This window comes from Prionailurus bengalensis, chromosome B4 (assembly GCF_016509475.1).
Source record: "Prionailurus bengalensis isolate Pbe53 chromosome B4, Fcat_Pben_1.1_paternal_pri, whole genome shotgun sequence".
NCBI classification, from domain to species: domain Eukaryota; kingdom Metazoa; phylum Chordata; class Mammalia; order Carnivora; family Felidae; genus Prionailurus; species Prionailurus bengalensis.
Window position 1 is genome coordinate 40759822 of NC_057358.1, and position 19712 is coordinate 40779533.

The window sequence follows — 19712 nt, forward strand, 5'->3', positions numbered from 1 at the left end:
TCCCATCAATCTGTAATTTTCTGTCCAAGAAAAGGCAGCAACAACTTCCATACGAAAGGAGTAGAAAGGGTGTCTTTCTCTCCCTCTGACGTGGTCAAGGGGGCTTGTGACTCTCTCCACAGTAAAGTGTGCTTTAAAAGGCATATAGCCAACAATACTGCAGTAATGCTGTATGGTGACAGAGGGCCACTACACTTATCATGGTAAGCACTGGACCACGTGCACGACTGTTGAATCACGATGTTGTACACCTGAAACTAATAGAACGCTGTATGTTAATGACACTTCAATTTTTTAAAAAAGGCATTCCATGAAAGGGTGAATTTGCAGAGCCCTGGCAGATGACCTTACATGATGTTGATTAAGGAGGCATCGTGGCGCTAAGGAGGCACCGCCAAGTTTCGCCAGGCCAAGCCCACTCACACTACCACCACCACGCAGAACCCAAATTCATGAATATATTCGGTCTCGGAACACTGTGCACATTCGTCCATAATCCCTTCACTTCCAGGGGTGAATAAGAGGGAAAGAAGGTTACAGAAGGCACAGAAGAAACCCCCACAAATATAACTTAGACCATCACCAAATGCCAATCCACCCATACTTTTTTAAGGTCAGTAACCCTTTCTTTACCTTATTATACTTGTTTTTACCCTCCTGCCCATCCTTCTGCCACAGGACAAAAAAAGGAAAAAAAGAAAATAGAAAAAAGAAAGTCCACAAGGCCCTACTGCTGGCTAGGACAAAAGGGACTGAATGCTAAACATCCATATGACAAATGTTAGAAAAGTAACAGCAACAATTAGGCCCTTCACAAAGATGACCTGGTTATCATTGGGTACTTCAGAAAACCAGTGGCCACATCCCCAGAGGACAGAGCACTCTGCATGATCCTTTCCAATTCCCGGATGTGAATAGAAGCCTGTGGCAGCCAGCCCAAAGTCATCTTTATCTAACTTTAGAGTTCCTAAGAATCACCTGGGTAGCTTGTTAGAAATGCAGCTTTTGGAGCCCTGCCCCCACCCCCCACCCCCCGCCCACCACACACACACACACACACACACACACACACACACACACACACACACGGAGTCTGACTCGGCAAATCCTGTGTGGGATTTGGAGAGCCAGGGCTTTCCGAGGTACACCAGGGGTTTCGGATGCAAATGGACCGTGGCCACACCTAAGCAATGTCACCCAGGGCTTCGGGCAAAGGAATGATGTAGGATGCAATCTTTTCTCCCAACCATGCTAGCCAGTGGTCCTGAATCCTCCCTGCCCTTACCTCCCCCTCATTGTCTTCTCCCATGGTCTTTGAGGTCCGTAAACATCATACCACCTCAAGTCCTGGCAGGCCCAGGACCTGCTCAGTGTGAAATTATAGAAGAGCCAGTCCCCTCTCTAAGCCCAGCTGGCTCTTTTTTTTTTTTTTTTTAATGTTTATTTTTGAGAGAGAGAGAGAGAGACAGAGATAGAGACCGTGAGCAGGGGAGGGGCAGAGAGAGAGGGAGACACAGAATCCAGAGCAGGTTCCAGGCTCTGAGCTGTCAGCCCAGAGCCCGACACAGGGCTTGAACCCACAAACTGAGAGATCATGACTGAGCTAAAGTCGGATGCTTAACCGACTGAGCCACCCAGGCGCTCCAAGCCCAGCTGGCTCTTATGGAAAGGAGACCATGTTGTTCCTTTGAATCAAAGTCTATGAAATGCTGGACCTGGAATTAGAAGCTTCAAGCACACTGTGGGGTCTCTATGTTACAAGGGGAGAAAGAAATGGGTCCAGTGAGGGAATGTGACTTGACCTAAGTTTCTCAATTTGCTCGTCCCAGAACTGAAATGCCACCTGCTTCTCCAGTCTTGCTGGGCATGTGCCTATCCTCCTTTTGCTCCTTCTAGATACACACTCACCCCTTCTCTATCTGACATGAATGGGCTCCCTTGCTCTCTGGCTTTCCATTGGGTTCAGCAGGTCAGAGGGAATTGGGACCCCTGACCTCCTCCCTGAATAGTCACCTGCTTGTCCCAATGGGTCTCCTCTACCCAGTTCTGTCCATCCATGTTCCAGTAACCTTTCTCTCACCTCATGGATCTGGAGCTAGGAACAGCTTTACTGCTCTAATTCCAGGCATCCCCAACTCCCTATCCACACCTTTATAAATGGTATCTCAATATTTCTACCTTAAATTATCCTATTTTGAGAGTGTCATTTGTTCCTGTTGGGACCCTGATTCTCGGGAGTGGCTTCCATCATGTCTCCTGTATTATTTGCTCTCCTTGCATGCATCTGTCTTTCCAGACAGCCACGTGGCAGCCTATTTCCTCTTCTCCTCAAATATTACCTCATATGTAAGCCCCATTAGAGCAGGGATTTGTGTCTGTTGTGTCTGCTTGATTCACTACTCTATTCTTTAGATATGAATGACACATGGTAGATGCTCAATAAATATCCATTGAGTAAATGAATGGATGCTACACTGGGAAGACCTCAGTTTCCATTTCTCTGTGAAACCTTTCCCAGATAACTTCATCCATTTATTCATTAATTTAATTGAACTTAATTTAATTAATTTAAAGAGAACTGGAGAAGAGCCAGGGCACCTGGGTTCTAAATCTGGCTCTAAATCTCTGATCTTGGGCACCCTGTTAATTTCTCAGTTGTGAAATTACGTATATTTGCTGACCCTACTTTGCACGGTGGCTTCAAGGATCACATGAGAAATAAGTGTGAAAGTGCACATGTGCAAGGGGTCCTTATTCTTCTGGTTACAATAATACCTTATGTGTTCAGAGAGCTCTTATCTGCTTATCTCAGTTGTCACAACAGAGAGCCCAGAAGAAAGAAAAAGTACCTCAATCTCACAAAACCCATTCTCTAATGTTGCATGCCGTAACCACAGCAGAATCCTCAGACCCTCCCTCAATGCATTTTCTCTCTTTGCTCCAAATTCTAATAAGCTGCTTTTTCTGTCTCCCAAACAGCAAAAACTGAAAGAGCAGAATTCAGAGAAGGAGGTTACCAGAGTCAAAAATTCAAGATATCACAGAGTATGGGGCAAAGAACCCTAACAATACTTTGGGAATCCTCGAGGAAACATTTTAAAAATTTGTTATTTTTTTTAATTTTTATGTAATATTGATTTGTTTTTGAGAGACAAAGTGAGAGACAGAACATGAACATGGGAGGGGCAGAGATCGGGAGACAGAATCTGAAGCAAGCTCCAGGCTCTGAGCTGTCAGCGCAGAGCCCGACGCAGGCTTGAACTCACAAACTGTGAGATCATGACCTGAGCCGAAGTCGGACGCTCAACCGACTGAGCCACCCTAAAAACTTCTGTTCTTAGTGATGATCCTGAACCATCCAAAAAAAGTTACATATGCATTTATATAGAAGATATACCTTGATCTATTCTACATAAGAAAGCAGAGAATAGCATGAGAGATTTTAGAAAAATTTCTGTACCAAAAGATGTTGCTGAGGATATTAAGAGCTAAACCACTAACCATACTCCCCTTTCACTTGGTTCAAGGTCAAATTTGCAGCCCCAACTGTAGGAACTACAGGCCCTTATAGTTTAAATATTTGTATTCCATTTCCCCCCTAGTTTTGACATTCTATTTTAATTTGTGTTTTTCCTGGTTCTTATTTCTTTATTTATTTATATTATGCTGCTTTATTGTTTTTCTTGTAAGCCACCTCAGAAATTTTGTGGAACAAGACGGGAATATAAATAATTCCATACATGCAACTCATATACAGCTTCATGCTTTGCAAAACTAGGCTCTCAAAAAAAAAAAAAAAAGTATTTTCTACAAAGAAAAAAGTGATAATACTAAATGACCAGGAGTGTGTCTGAGTTACTATTATCTTTAGCATATTTTCCAGCTTTGATTCCAGTCTTTCTTATTTTTGCCATCTTCTAATTCCCCTTGTAATTGGGTACAATGGCAAAGGAATGAAGCTTTGTGAACTGGCCACAATAATGACCATATAAAAAGTAATTCCAGGGGTGAAGGATCAAGAAAAATACCTTGGAAAACAATTCCAAGCACTGTCCTGTTCTCCCTGTTCTCTTCTTTTTATGAGGCAGATTCCTCTGGAGGAATCTAAGTCAATTCTAGTCATTTGTGCTTCTCTATAAAACCAGAGAGAAGGGCAATAAAATCAAAATTTACCCCATGGCTCAAAGGGCCATATTATCTTGAGGCCTCTGAGTGTCATTACATTCCTCATTTTTTCTGATCTTCTAAGTAAGATGGTACATTGGCCAAAGAGCTTAAGGGAAACTTGATTTTCCAACACAGAAGACAAACAACTTGAAAATCAGCCTGGGGGTTCTCTTCTGCTGGGAAGCAGAGAAGTTCAGTCATATGTCCCTTGTTACAAAGCTAGTAAATCAGCAGCAGCTACTGCTGAACTAACAGACTCTTGGATGGGGTTTAGGGCTTCAATGTTATGGATCGGGGGGTGGGGTGACACAAACATCAAGTTCATAACAGGTAACTATTAAGAGGTTTGGATTTTATCTAAGGGAAATGTGGATCTATTTTGTCATTTCAAGCAGACCAGTGAAATAATGAGATATGCATTTTAAGAAGCTCACACGGGCTGTTAATTTTACATTATAGGTTAAAAATGGGTAAAACTAGGGTTAAGAATACCTTTTAGTGGTTGGGATAATAAATTCAAGAAAAAACACAGTTGATATAGAGTAGGATAATGGCTGTAAAGACTCAAATTGTGTCTAGGGGCACCTGGGTGGCTCAGTCCATTGGGCAACCGACTTCGGCTGAAGTCATGATCTCACAGTCCATGGGTTTGAGCCCCGCGTCGGGCTCTGTGCTGACAGCTCAGAGCCTGGAGCCTGCTTTGGATTCTGTGTCTCCCTTTCTCTCTGCACCTCCCTGGTTGTACTCTGTCTCTCTCTCTCTCCAAAATAAATAAATATTAAAAAAATAAGTAAAAAGAGTCAAATTGTGCCTATTTCATAGATGTTCACAAGATCAACCCAATAGCACTTTGTTACAGTTCCAGGCTTGAGAAATTAAGAACTAAAGTTCACTGAAATTTGGGGTACATGGATGAGAGCTAGGTTGTCCCCCCAAAGGGAAGTCTGTATTTTTTTGGTTTACGTTGTGCTTGAGGTTCCTTCAGAGCATCTGCATGAAGACACAGAGTGTGTAGTTAGACATTTTGTTCTGAGAATCTAGAGAAAATATAATTCATCACTTCATTTTTATAATGCCCATGCTTAAAGTACAGAAATCAACAATGGGTTCCCCCCACACACAACTGGTAAAATCTGTCAGATATTTATTTATTTTTTAATTTTTTTAATATGAAATTTATTGTCAAATTGGTTTCCATACAACACTCAGCGCTCATCCCAACAGGTGCCCTCCTCAATGCCCATCACCCACTTTCCCCTCCCTCCCACCCCCCACCAACCCTCATTTTATTCTCAGTTTTTAAGAATCTCTTATAGTTTGGCTAACAATGGGGCTTAAAAATTTATTTGTATAGTAAGTTGTTTAAAGTTTAACTTAAATTATATTAGAATAGCACTAAAGAAGAGGCTTTATAATATGTTAACCTCAGTTTTCCTTCATTTTCAGCATTTTGTAAGTGCAGGAAAACTGAGGCTAACAGACACAATACAGCCTACCAAAATCTAACCAAATTTAGTAGAGACAGAACTTGAACTCATTTCTCCACGTTTCCCTGCCAAGACCCCTAGCAGAAGTACCTGGGTGTTTTAGGACCTAAGGTTCAATATATGTTAAAAGAAGGTAGGCTCTCCCTTCCAATTCAAATGCCTATAAATCAGTGGCCAGATGGCTACTGCTTCTGTAGTAACAGACTTTAAAGATTCAACCTAATTCCACCTCTAGTTCACAGCATCCCAAAGGTATTGGATATAAGATTTGGAGCAAAGAAACCCAAGTTCTAGACCCATCTCACAATGACTCAGTATGTGACCCTGGACAAGTCACATGTCATCTCTGTCCCCATTGGTAGAATTACTGACATGCCAACTTTCCCCTGAGCTACGAAATGAATACTGGATAATTTATGTTGATACTTAGACACACACACATGGAAGTTAATTGCTTCCACCTCTGTGTTCCCTCTGCACTCTGTACATGTCTCTATAGTTGTACCTAGCAGATTAGCTCATAATTATTTATTTACATGACTGTCTGCATAGCTAAACTAAGAGCCCTCAAGGCTAGAAATTAGGTCAAATTCATCTTGGCATCTCTCAGTTTCTATAACATCATTTGACACAGACAAGGTGCTCAATAAATGTTTTCTGAACGACAAAAAAGAAATTTTTGAAAACTACTCAACACAACAAAATTCTTAAGAAGTTTGATTTGAGACATCACCAAAAAGTTCATATCCTCAAATGAAAAAGAAAAAAAAACTTCAGTGTTAAAGTAGAGGATCCCTGGGGCGCCTGGGTGGCGCAGTCGGTTAAGCGTCCGACTTCAGCCAGGTCACGATCTCACGGTCCGTGAGTTCGAGCCCCGCGTCAGGCTCTGGGCTGATGGCTCGGAGCCTGGAGCCTGTTTCCGAGTCTGTGTCTCCCTCTCTCTCTGCCCCTCCCCCGTTCATGCTCTGTCTCTCTCTGTCCCAAAAATAAATAAAAACGTTGAAAAAAAAAAATTTTTAAAAATAAAAAAAAAAAAAAAATAAAATAAAGTAGAGGATCCCTAATGGCCTTTTGACAACCCAGAGACGGTCTCTCAAAATAAACTTCAGTTTTCAAGGACTTCCTAGTTTACAAGACAAACTAACAGCTCAATCTTCCCAAAGACTCTGCAAGATAGATGTTACTATCCCACTTTACATCCAAGGAAACTGAGTTGCAGAGAATTTATTTGTCCATAGTTACAATTACCACCAATCGCTGTGGGCTAACAGGCTAGGCATGTTTAATTAATTTGCTAAACCAAATTCATGGACTAGAATGTGCAAGGCAGACAGCTAGGTGCACTGGGGCATAGGAGATGATTCAACACACTTCAAGGACTGTTTGGGAGCCTAGGCCATGGACATAGCAATCAGCAAGAAAGAGACTGAATTTGGTGGGAGTTCCAAGGACAGGGCATTGGAAGAACCCATGGGACAGCCATGTTTGGTCTGGGGATGGGCATGGGGGGATGGGGGGAGGACATTCAGGTGAAGGGAACCATGTGAGCAAAAACAGAGAAGACAGTGGTCACAATAACAGGAAGAGAAGCAGGAGAGAGAGGAAGAGAGGGGGAATTAGAAATGGACATTTGATATACTGATTTTAAGGTTCTGGTGAACATCTCAGTGGAGATATCCATCTGTCAGTTGGAAATGTTGGGCTAGAATTAGTGAGAGAAGTGGGAAATACAAATACATGGTTCCTAGTCATCTGTATACAGAGAAAAGTAAGGAGGCCAAGGGAATATGGAGAAGAAAACATCTAAAATCTAGGAGAAGGAAGAAGAACCAAAGAAAGTGTGGTCCATGAGGCAGAAATAGAATGGCAGCAGAGGGGCACCTGGGTGGCTCAAGTATTAAGCATCCCACTCTTGACCTCGGCTCCGGTCATGATCTCACGGTTCATGGGATCAAGCCCTACATCGGGCTCTGTGCTGTCAGTGCAAAGCCTGCTTGGGATTCTCTCTCTCCCTCTCTCTTGCCCCTCCCCTGCTCATACTCACTCTCTCTCTATAGATATAGATATAGATATAGATATAGATATAGATATAGATATAGATATAGATATCTAATATATATATATATGTGTATATATATATATATTTTTTTAATTTTTATTATTTTTTTTAAGAGTGGCAGCAGATCAGTACAGCAGTAGCACCTTCCTGGATATCAACTCTCAGAGGATGAAGGTCCATAAAGAAGGTGTGGAAGGATGTGTAGGAGGTTAAAGAAGAGGAAGACTAAGAAAAAGGCCATGAAATGTGGGAATTGGAAGTCACCTATGACATCTGAGAGAGCAGGTTTGGTCAAATTGAGGATGGTCTGACAGGATAAAAGGCAGATTAATGGAGCTGAGGAGTGAACTGGTCAAGAAATGAGGTAAATTCAAGAATTCTGAAAGAAGTCATGAGAAAATATAAAATACATTCTAAGATCTCTTGACTCTTCTGGTTGTCCTTGGAACCAAGGAAAAATGGCTGCTCTAAGTGGGGGCTTCAGTCCTTCCATGGAATCAAGCTGGGCTAATTAATTACCTCCCTCACTCATGTCCTGACCTCATCAGTACCATGTTCCAGACAAACAACACCACATGCAAGACTTGACTTTCAAAAACTAGAGTGTTATTTGGGATTTTGTACAAGATGAATACATCAACGCAACCCGTCATCATAAATTGCCCCCTCGAGAAGTTCTGCACTAGACTAAAGGCACTATCACTATATAAAACCTGTTCTGGTTCCTTCTCCAGGACTACTCCCTTGGTATTGAGGCAGCTTATGAGTCCCCCCGCAAAACTCTCCAATGCTACCTTTATTATCATTAGCACTGTTGTGATTTCTTGGCTTGATTGACTACATTATTCACTAGACTTGCCTCTAAATGACTTTGAACTCTTTAACTCAAGGCTGCCTCAAAAGCCAAAGATTTGCCACCCCAGAGTGTATTTTGAAGGAATTTCTCTCAAAGGTTTCAAAAGCCATTCTGAGTGCTGGTAGCTGCTCTGGAAAGAGCTCTGGCCTGCAGAGTGATTCCTGTGCAAAGGACGTGTGCTTGTGCTCATAAGCTCCCATCTCCACCTCAGCCATTTTGAGTGTCTTCCGCAAAGTTCTCCAGCATCAGTTAGCCTGCCCTACGGGCTCCCAAATGCTGACGTTCCTACTGCAAAGACTAATACACTCAAGTTTCAAAAACAAATCACCAAGGGAACAGATTCAGCCACATTCGGTGACAGGAACGCTGAACTCAGGAGCTGCACCTTCAGACTAACGTGTGACCTCTGAAAAGTCACCCTGCGGGAGGTCGGCTCCTTCACACATAAAGGGAGAAGGCTGCACTAAAGGGTCTCTGAGATGCCTTTCTTCTTAAAAACTAAATAAATAAACTAAACCTGCCATGTTTGGGTGATTATTAAAACCTTGTATAGGTTGTGGAGACAGGGATGAAGGTCTGGGAGAAGTTACAGCAATCTGGGGAACACCCCTGCCCCCACAAGATGGGGTGCTGCTGCTCCTGGAGAGCAAGCAGGACCCCTGGCCCTGAATGCAAGCAGCCTCCCCTCCTCCATGGGGGTGTCTGTTTGTTCTGTTCTTCATTGCCCCCCATACCCTGCAGCAAGCTGCAGAGAGTACAGCTCTGGCACCGTGGCAGCCCATCAGCACTGGGCCCGTGGGCGGCAGAGGGGGTCCTTACCCATTGTGTTGTTAGCCCGAGAACAGGCTGTGCGCTTCAAGATCTCGTGCACCTGAAACAGACAAGAGCAGGGCTGTGAGCACCATGACCGTGTGTGCCACCATGGGAGGGGGAGGGCAGGGGACCAGGCAACTGGACCCACTTCCAGAGAGGGGGAAGCCAAGCATATGCCAAGCTCATGCACTGCACATCAAACCTGTTCGAACTTGAGTGCTTTGAGGAAGCAAAGAACCTAAGTCCCTCGCACACACACTATCCCCTTCGCCCTACCCCGAAAACATAAAGGCTATATATGGACTGCAGTTACAGAAGGTAAGGAAAACATGCCAGGGAGCCCAGACCCACATGCTTCAGGAGGGCTTGGGAGGGAGTGCTGGGGCCAGAACGTCCAGGGAAGGGGAAGAGGAGGGTGTCCTATCCGCCAACCCTGAGTAGCACAACGCTGGGGAAAGCCCAGGATGAGCAGGCCGCTGAATCCAGTTCCAGGCCCAGCTCCTAGCCAAGGGGTCCTGAGCAAACCTCCCTGAGGGCCCTGACAGTCCCTGGCCTTCTCTGTAATGGAGCTGACTCACAGAGCTGTTCTAAGAAAACATGAAAGTGCTTTGTAAACTCATAGAGGGCCACATACATCTTGCTCATTGTTACTATTATTTCTCTGTTTTTTTCCTGAGTCCTCATCTTGTCTCCCCAGTCAGACACTTCCTCAAGACTCCTTGTCTCGGAGCACTTCTGGGGCACATACCAGGCTCTCAGCCCAATGATGACTGTATGGCGAAATAGGCCAACAGAGCCCTGGACATGGGACTTGCAGGGAAATGTCTCTTACATGTGAGGGAGGGCTGCAGAGGAAACAGAGACTGGCCAGCTAGTGCCCTCCAAAGGGTCCCAAGCCTGTGTCCAACTATAAAGAGGTTCCCAGCAAGGAAGTCTGCTCTGGGACAAATAGCTGGGGTGCTAGGACACCTACAAAGAAGGGGCACAGGGATGCCGTATACAGATATGAGCAAGTTCCTCAGACAATAGTCCAGGGCAGAGTAGACCCCAAGACAAAACTCAAAGGCTCTTTTCTACCCCTTCTCACTATGCGGGGGGGGGACTAGGGAAAGGGAGAAGCTTCCAGAATGAGAGCTGAATGAGAGAAGCGTGTTCCTGCATCATCATTCACACTCCCATATTCCAGCCACAGACCTAGAGCGAGTGGAAAATAAATAACTTCCAGCACTATGGGGCCCAAGAATGTTTAATTCACTTATAGTACTGTGCAGTAATTCGACAGCAATAATAATTAGGAACAGCATTTATATGACATTGACTATTTTACAAGTACTTTGCAATTATTTGGTAATCTCCACAACACCCTATAACTCCCCCATAGACATGAGACCCAAGCCACAGGGCGATTTAAACAGCTTGTAATAGCATCAACAAAAAAATGGGAAGTTTATGCCTTTTTCCATAGGATGATAAATCATGTACTCATTTTAACCTTCCTAAAACACTAGGCTAAGGAACCTGAGGTGTTTTCTTCCCCAACCTGTGAGCAAAGAGTCAGGGAGGGCCATGTTTTCAGTGTGCCTTAGAAATGTTTTGTAGCTTCCTCTAATCACCTGTCACTTCTCATCCTTCTGATCACCCTGCTGACTTGGAAGTCCTTCTACTACCTGACCCTTACTTCTCCTCTGTTGAAACTTAAGTTCTTTCCTGGGGTACAATGGAAACACACTGCCATTGTTCCCACTGTGGCATAAGTAAGTGAGCAGCTTTTCTTGGGTCCCTCTTTTTCTCCTCTGTCTATATGCTGAATGCTCTCCAGGTAGATAGAGAATAAATGGACCAGAGCATGGAGACACGCTACAGCTCAGATGGAGGCCACGGGGCACAGGCCATACACAGATTTTCGTCAGAATCCATCATCATGCAAAAGCCAAAACCTTGATTTCAAAAGGAAAAAAAAAAAAATAGTAGAAGAACAGCTACAGTCATGAATTTTGGCTTTCTATTGAATGGGCTGGGAATTTTATTCTTGAACAAACTGGCTAGTTCTAGCATCCCCTGTGATATAAATGCACAACACTCCTTAGAGGGTAAAAGAAACACAGTAGCCCCGCAACGGGTCCTCATTCAGACACTAGTGATCTGTATGAATTTTTTCAATCCACTGCCTCTTAGAGCCTCAGTTTCCCCAACTGTCAAGCAAGGGGGTCACCTGATTAGCTGAAAGACCCCACCAGCTCAGACATTTCCTGTTTTTGTGATTCCAAATGGCCAAGGTGGAGAATCCTAAAGAGAAGAGACTTCTCTCAGCCTCTAAGTGAGGGGATCTGTTTGCTATTCCTTTTGCCACTAAGATTGGGAAGCTCCTGGATCCGCCCCTTGGTTGCTAGGCAACCCCAAGCAAAGGATGATGGGAGGTAGCAGGAAGAGCAAGAGAAGGCCCTACCACACTGGGTACCCAGCCTTCCCCTTATTCTAGAACCCACCACCCGTAGTTGACCTGTGTACTTACAATGCGGCTACGGGTGGCATTATCAAAGAAGGTGTCCTTGTCCTGGATGTTGTACCTGGAGACACCAAGAAAACAGAAGGTCAACTCATTTTATGACCCTTGTCCTGAGACCACTGTCACCTCAGGCCAGAGCAAACCTTGAGAAAGCAACACAGCAAGATGTGTGAGACACACATATTCACACATGCTCACACACACACAGTGTTTATAATTTTTTTTGACCTAGTAATTGTGAGAACTGATCACAGAAATGAATCCTAGGAAGTATAAATTCAATAGAAGAAAAAAGTTCCATAAATAAAAATGTTCATTGCAAAGTTACTGACAATAAGGATAGTGGACATAAAATGAAATTCCAAAATCAACAGGGTGGATTATCATGCGGTCACTGAAAATTATAATTATGAGAACATCTTAAGTAGAAAATTTTAGACTGATAGGAAAATATTATACTATGATATGTTTTAAACATGAAAGTATGTAGAAAGGATTCCTGTGTATGGACAAAGAGAGTAAACAATATAACAACCACCAGAAAGAGTATAGTTTCCTGGTGCTGGGATGATAAGGCTTTGTTTTTCAAACTTTCATTTAATATTGTCACTACTGTCACATCAGTTAGCTACCAAACTCTTAATTATGGAAGGCCCGCGTCTGTTCTCCACTTCACACTGTGACCTTTTCGCTAAAAAGAACACCTGTGTAGATCTGACTGTGCTCAGGGTGCAGATGCCTGGAATGTGCTCCCAGCTCCCCCGGAGCCCCCGTCACTTGGGTGCATGTGTTTCCTAGTAACCAATGAAGACTAGAACATGATAGTAGGTAGACCATTGCTCTAACAATTCAGAGGATGGAGAGCTTATTTTGGGCGGGAAGGACAGAAGATTCTTCCAGATGGAGGTGTCTAGGAACTGGATTTGAAGGGTCACAGGCACTGAATGAATGGAGATGCATGGGAGATGGCAGTTCAGATGCCAGCACCAGCATGCAGACCCAAGGAAGGGGAAGCATGGAAGAGACACAGAGCACCAAAAAAAACCAAAAAACAAAAAACAAAAAACCCCAGCAGCCAGTAGGTCAATGTGCCAGTCCCAGTCCCAGTTCAGCCACTTAATGCTGTGTGAACTTGAACAGATCCCCGACCTTAGTTTCCTCTCTATGAGACACCATTATATCTGAATGGCCACCTCATGAGGCAGGGTGACATTGTGACTTATGCTAAATACATCTTTTAGTCTTCATCCAGGGCTCGTGACTCATAGCTCCCAAATTCCTTGGAATTTTCTGAACAATAAGGGCAATGGGAACATGTTTTGTCATAATACTTGGTCTCCTGTCCTCAGTTCCTGAAATCATTTTCAGAGCCATAAAGGTGAAATGGGTGTCTTGTTATTCCTAACAAGCCTCTTTCAGCCACAACTAGGCTTTTATCAATGAGGTGGTTTTTGGAAATCCCCTAAAGGTGGAAGGGAGGTGGGGGAGAGAGAGCTGATTGCCAGAGGAACCAACCTTGAATAGAGGGTGGAACTTTCAGTCCCACCCCTGATTTCTGGGGAGGTGAGAGGGGTTAGAGGTTAAATCAGTAGCCAATGGCCCGTGATTTAATCAACCATGGCTACATAAGGAAGCCTCTAGAAAAACCCCAAAGGAAAGAGCTTGCAGAGTACCCAGGCTGGGGAACTAGGATGCCTCCATGTGCCCACATGGCGGGCCCCAAGCTTCACAAAGACACAAGCACCTTCATTCAGAACCTCACTTTATGTATCTCTTCATCTGGCCATTGATTCATATCCTTTGTAATAAATTAGTAATCTAGTGAGTAAATCAGTTTTCTGAGTTCTGTAAGCTCCTCTAGCAAGTTAATCAAACCTGAAGAGGAGGTCATGGGAACCTCTGATCTACAGCCAGCCAGTCAGAAGCACAGGGAACACCTTGGACTTGTGATTGGTATCTGAGGTGGAGGGCAGTCTTGTTGCACTGAGCCCTCAACCTGGGAAATGTAATGTTCTCCAAGGGTAGGTAGTGTCAGAACTGTGTGGAATTGCAGGATGTCAAAGAATTCCTTGGTGGATGGGAAGACCGGCACACACATTGGAATTGGTGACCAGAATTGGGACCAGAATTGGGACCAGAATCATGAGGGGAATAATGATTCAATGAGAAAATACGTGCAAAACGAACAGTAAATACATGTGTATTGAATTATTATCTAATATGGCAAAAAATGGGTAGGAGATGTTATCCAATCAACACCAGAAACACAGCTTTGGGAATGCCATCTCCCCAAAAGGGACAGATTCTTCTATCTCCTCTACCTATCTTTGGTCCTTGCTTTCCCTCTCTTAATCCTGACACTCTTATTCTCCCATCAGCACCTACAACAGAACTCATGCTCCATCTCTCACTTCCCAACCATGACTCATTCTTCCAAAGGTTTCCCAAATGGCCATCCCTGTGAAGAGCTCTTATCCCGCCCCCCTCCCTAGGGGGGATCTGGGTGGGCATCTCTTCAGAGTCAGTGGGTACATGAGTATGCAGATGGGAATACAAAAATCCAGAAACTTTATTCTCCTTCTCTCTGGTTTATCACAATATGTTGAAACCCTATTAGACTAGGAACTGGGCAGAATGGTTTCCTCACAGAAGGCAAACAGGTATCTGACCATTTTCTCACTGAACCCCAAAGTTTATGGCTCTGTGCTCCATGATTTTCCATCCATCATGCAACATGACTAAAATGGCAGGTGCTCCATGAGCCACTGGACACATGTTGGGGAGCTCTTTGGGATAATCTCATTTAGGGAAGGGGATTCAGAAAGCAGATGCAGGGAACATTTCACCATGAGAGTATGCCTCCTCCCCTATCTCCCAGGCTGTGGGGCACTCACTGTGGGAGCTGAGACACTGAGTGGTATTTGATTTCCCTTCCCATCCCCTGCCACATCCCTACCCCAACAGCTCCCATACTTACAGATACATTTTCTCCCTGGAGAATGGGTAGGAGAGATTTTTCATCTTGTTGTTACTGTGCTCTGGAACTCTAGGTTTCAGGGGCGAGCTCAGCTTCTGCAGAAGCTCGTTGAACTTCTTCGTGATGCTGCCTTCTGATTTGATCTCATACATCTACAAAAGGCAAAGCCACAGGCATAAAAAGGAGACCGCATCCAACCGAGAGAAGAATGACTACAACCACAGCTGCACGGGGCACCAAACCCCCAGCGAGGGACACTCTGGAAAGAGGAGGAGACTGGGAGAGACAAGTGGAGCCCTCCCTTCCCTGCTGCTTTCACAAAGGTGTGGGCTCTCGACCCCGTCTCGGTCATCTCTGCGGATGGAGTAACCAATGCAGAGAAACCAGCGAGGAGGCCAAATTTGCTATATGACTTTGTTACATCATCTTAAGAGAAACAGAAGACCTACTAAGTGACAGTTGCCATATTAAGTGCTCCACACAAATTAGCTCCAATACACACAGAAACCCAGCTCAGTAAATACTACTCTCATACTATGAGGAGGAAATTAAGGCTCAGAAAGGTGCAATGAGCCAACAAAGGTCACACAGATAGTAACTGAGTGACAGCTTGGATTTAACTCATGTCAACCTAGTCAAAGTCTGTACTCTGCAACTACACCATGCCCCACATCACTTTCTTTGTGTGTTCCTCTTGGGAATTAGCTGATAAATGAGTCTGTTTTCAAAGTACTAAACCTCTAGAAAATACCTGCCTTGAGTAAGATACAGAGTTATTATCAAGATAATTATTGATATATATATATAGTACACATAGCTTTTTATAATGCATAGGGTGTTTTTGCATACATTACAGATCTTGTTCTTTTTAATTAATAGATGTAGTCCTTGAGACATGGAGGCTGCACTTACAGCAGAGCTGTGACAGATTAAAGGTGGCCACAAATTTCTCATACAAATTTTCCTTTCAAGAAGCACTATTCTGTTCCCACCCTCTTAAGTCTGAGTGGGCTCTGTAGATGCTTAATCAATACAGCAGAAGAGACACTCTGCTGGTTGCATCCTCTAGAAGACAGGCAGCTTCTGTTTGGTTTGCCTTTGTCTCAAAGTCCGGAGCCACCAGGAAGAAGCCCATGGGAAGGTAAGAGCATTCGCTCAGAAAGACAAAGGACTTAAGCTGGACCCGGCCTTTCAGCTGCCTGGCCATGCATCAGCCATATGAAGGAAGTCTTCTTGGACCTTCCTGTCCAGGTCAACCCCCAGCTAAATTCCACCAAGGGACACAACTCAATACCATATGAGTGGAAGAATCATCCAGCCCAGCTCTGCTCAAGTTCCTAACCATAAACTCATAAGAAAGGAAAAAGTGACTATGTTTTCAGCTACTACGTTTGAGCTCATTTGTCACGTTGTGCTAGAAAACCAGAACAAGGGCCAACATCCAGATCTTCTAACTTGAAAGCTGATTTTCTTCTCTATCATGACATCCATCCAGTGGCTTAAATCTAGAGAGGCAGTAAAACAGGTATGAAATACAAGGTAGACAGAGTTAAATGCCGCAAAAGCCACACAAAGTACTTGAGGGTTCAAAGAAAGGAGACAGCACATCCAATTGAGGAATCAGAAACATGTTTCATTGGGGAATAGCATTTTTGTTGAGCTTTCACAGAAAGGTAACTTTCTCTTGCTATCATTTTGTTCTTTAATAAAATAATAAATTAGGGGGAGGGGAAGAACGTCCCCAATCTAACAACTGAAATAGAACCATGGTTTATTTATTTCTTCTAACAAGTTTTTTGATGCATTTTGATTTTATTTCAATTACAAAATTAACACAGTTCTAGTAAACAAGCAAACTCAAACCATAAAAGTACATTAACTGTATGTGAACAGTTCAATTTCATTTCCAGCCGAATCCCACCATCATTTCCAGAGGAAATCTCTATTAACAACTTGGAGTACGTTTCATCCTAACTTTTTCCATACACATTCCTTTCTAAATCCAACTATGATCCTGTTTCATGTATGGTTCCACAATTTTCCTGTTTCATTTAGCAATATATCACAGATATATTACCTTTCCAGGTCAGTTCACATAGAACTACCTTGATGAATGTGTAATATTACACAGCAGACATGAATCCTAATTTGTTTAGTCATTCCCCTATTGATGGGCATTTGTTTCATTTTCTACACATGCTTTATCTTGTTTGATCGCACTTCTATTAACATTACCTTATGAATAGTTTGAATGAATAAGGCTTGAACAGATGCAGGCAAAAACATTCTAGACAAACAAGAAAGTAGAAAAGTTCAAGCTGGATTGAAGAAGGGTTACACGGCCTGATTTCTTTGGAGTACCCAGATAGTGTAAACCAGGTAATAACTGGAGTATCTGAATCCCCTGGCAAAGCCTGTGTTCTTGACTATTCTACTCTACTGCTTTGTTTGCTAAAATGTGAGTTATCATGGGGGGAAAAAATAGTGTGCCACTTATAATCATGCCTCCATTGTCAAGTTCTTAAGCATCCTGCCAAGTCTCTCCGCACACATTGGTCACTGCAATGCAAAGAGCTCATCCCTCAGGAATCTTTGAGCCTGGAGGGACGGGGACAGAGCAATGGCCCCCTCATGCAGTCCCAGAACACATCTCACAGGTCATTTGGGGCAGGTGCTGACCAGGCACGTGTCCTGCACTGAGATTGCAATGTGCTAATCATACCCATCACCATGTGTCTTTCAATGGCATGTGCATGGAAATTAAAGTTTCCAAACAGGAGGGAAGCTGATGGACTCTGTCTTCCAGATGCCTTGGAATGACAGACTCAGACCCACCAGGGTATTTCTTCTTTGTCCACTTCTCTCCATTACTACCTTCCCAGACTCTCCTAGTCTGGGAAGCCTTCAACCTCCCTATGAAAAAGCCTTCAATGGTTATATTGCTCTAATGATAAAGAACAAAGTTCTTAACACAGCCCATGGGACCCCACAGGAGTCCCCATAGTCCCCTGCTCACTGCACCCAACTGCTGGCCCTCTGGCAGTTTTCCCAACATTCTGAGCCCTCGACACTCTGCATCTACTCCCTGCCCCCCCGCCAACTCTGTTCACACTTGATGCCTCCCTTAATCGTCACTTCCTAAAGAAAGTCCTTCCTGGCTTCCAGACAAGGTCAAGTCCTACCTTCACAGTATTTCATGGGCCCAAATTCCTCTCCTTCGTAGCACTTACTGCAGTTGTAATTTTACATTCACTTGAATGATTATTTGATTAATGTCCGGCTGCCTTACCAAACCATGATCTCCATGAAGGCAGGATACCGTCCAAACTGTTTCCTGTCTTTGAATGAATGAATGAATGAATGAATGAATGATAAATTTGGGGGGAAACCAGCATTGATAATGGCAGTTGCTGCCACTGGAGGAGCCCAGGCTGGGGACGGAACAGCCACAAGGTAACAGGCCTGGTAGAAATAAATGGGATTGGAGAGTCAAGCTAAAATACTAAAGACTCTGGCTGGCTGAACAGCTTCCCTCCCTGTCCCCACCAACTGCAAAGGCACTTGGGAGCCCAGCCTCGGCAGAGGCCAGGAATGCCCGTATTCAACAGGTACAGATTAATAACCCAGCAACTGTGTCAGGGCTTTGTTCTGGCAGAAGGTTAGCTGAGAACCTCCACGTAGTTCTTCACGCTCACCCTGCAGTGGGTCTGGTAGAGCTCACTTAGAGAAACGGGCTAAAAGGAGTAGGCACCTATGGTATGTCTTCAGAGGGACCAGGCATGGGCCCAGGATACCTTTCGACTGTTTCCTGATGGGGGTACTCCAAATCACTGAAAGCAATATCATCCACCTCCAGGAAAAATGTAAAACGTGGAGGAGAGTCTCACCAGAAACATCAAAGTAACATCCACTCCACAGCACTGACCAAGACCCCACATGGTCATGTCCAGGCTGAAAGATCTGATCGACTTACATTGGAAAGAGATTTCCCAGACTTCAGGGGCTCGTGGGGGATGAAGCCAGACATGTACTCACAATAAAACACAGGTGGGTGAACCCATGGCACAATGCCAGGGACACATAAGCTCACAGGACAAAGGACCCTGCTCCCTGCCTGAGCATTGTACCTATTCCTGAAACTTCTTCCCTTCCTTTTCATCTGGACTACTCCTACTTCTCCTTCACCACTAGGCTTAAGGATCAACTTGCCCAGAAAAACTTCCTTGGCTGCTCACTTCTCGTCATGCTTCTTCAGTATCCTGTGAACAAATGCCTGCGTCATGAAGTTTATCATGTTCTTCTCTAATTCTCGGCTCACTTGCCTGTCTCCCTAACTGACTATAGACTTCTGGAGAGCAGGGACCAAACCCTGTGTGCCTGGTCCACAGCAGGAACACAATAACATCTACTGAGTGAATGACCTGGGTCCTGGTCCTTGCTGACACCAAGGAGCTGTATGACTTTAGGCAAGTCACTCTCCCTCTCAGGTTCTTCACCTCTAAAGAGAGAACTAGGGAATACCCACTTCCCACTACAATGGAGTAAAATGGACCAGATTTACCCTATCAGAAACAACCAAGACACCCAGACGAAAACAAACAAAAAAACATGAAATAATGATTGCTGTGTTCTCCCAAAATTCATATTTTGAAATCCTTAGTGCCCAATATGATGATATTAGAAGATGGGGCCTTTGGGAAGTGATTCGATCATGAGGGTGGAGCCCCTTCTGCCATGCGAGGACACAGTGAGAAGTACCAGCTAGGAACGAGGAAGAGGTCCTTCACCTGACCACAATGGCACCCTGGTCTAAGACTTCCAGCCTCCAGAAATCTGAGAAAGAATTC

At 44.1% G+C, this 19712-nt stretch overlaps 1 protein-coding gene across 4 annotated transcripts in view; it reads right to left on the reverse strand.

The window, feature by feature from the left end:
- Nucleotides 1-19712, reverse strand: part of ANO2 (anoctamin 2) — a 339542-nt gene that overhangs the window by 222115 nt on the left and 97715 nt on the right. For all 4 annotated transcript variants that reach the window (XM_043564318.1, XM_043564316.1, XM_043564317.1 and 1 more), the window contains 3 exons: nucleotides 14866-15017; nucleotides 11895-11949; nucleotides 9389-9440 (listed from right to left, as the gene is read on the reverse strand). In XM_043564318.1, coding sequence (XP_043420253.1) covers nucleotides 9389-9440; nucleotides 11895-11949; nucleotides 14866-15017 — 259 coding nt within the window. The remainder of the gene's footprint in view (nucleotides 1-9388; nucleotides 9441-11894; nucleotides 11950-14865; nucleotides 15018-19712) is intronic.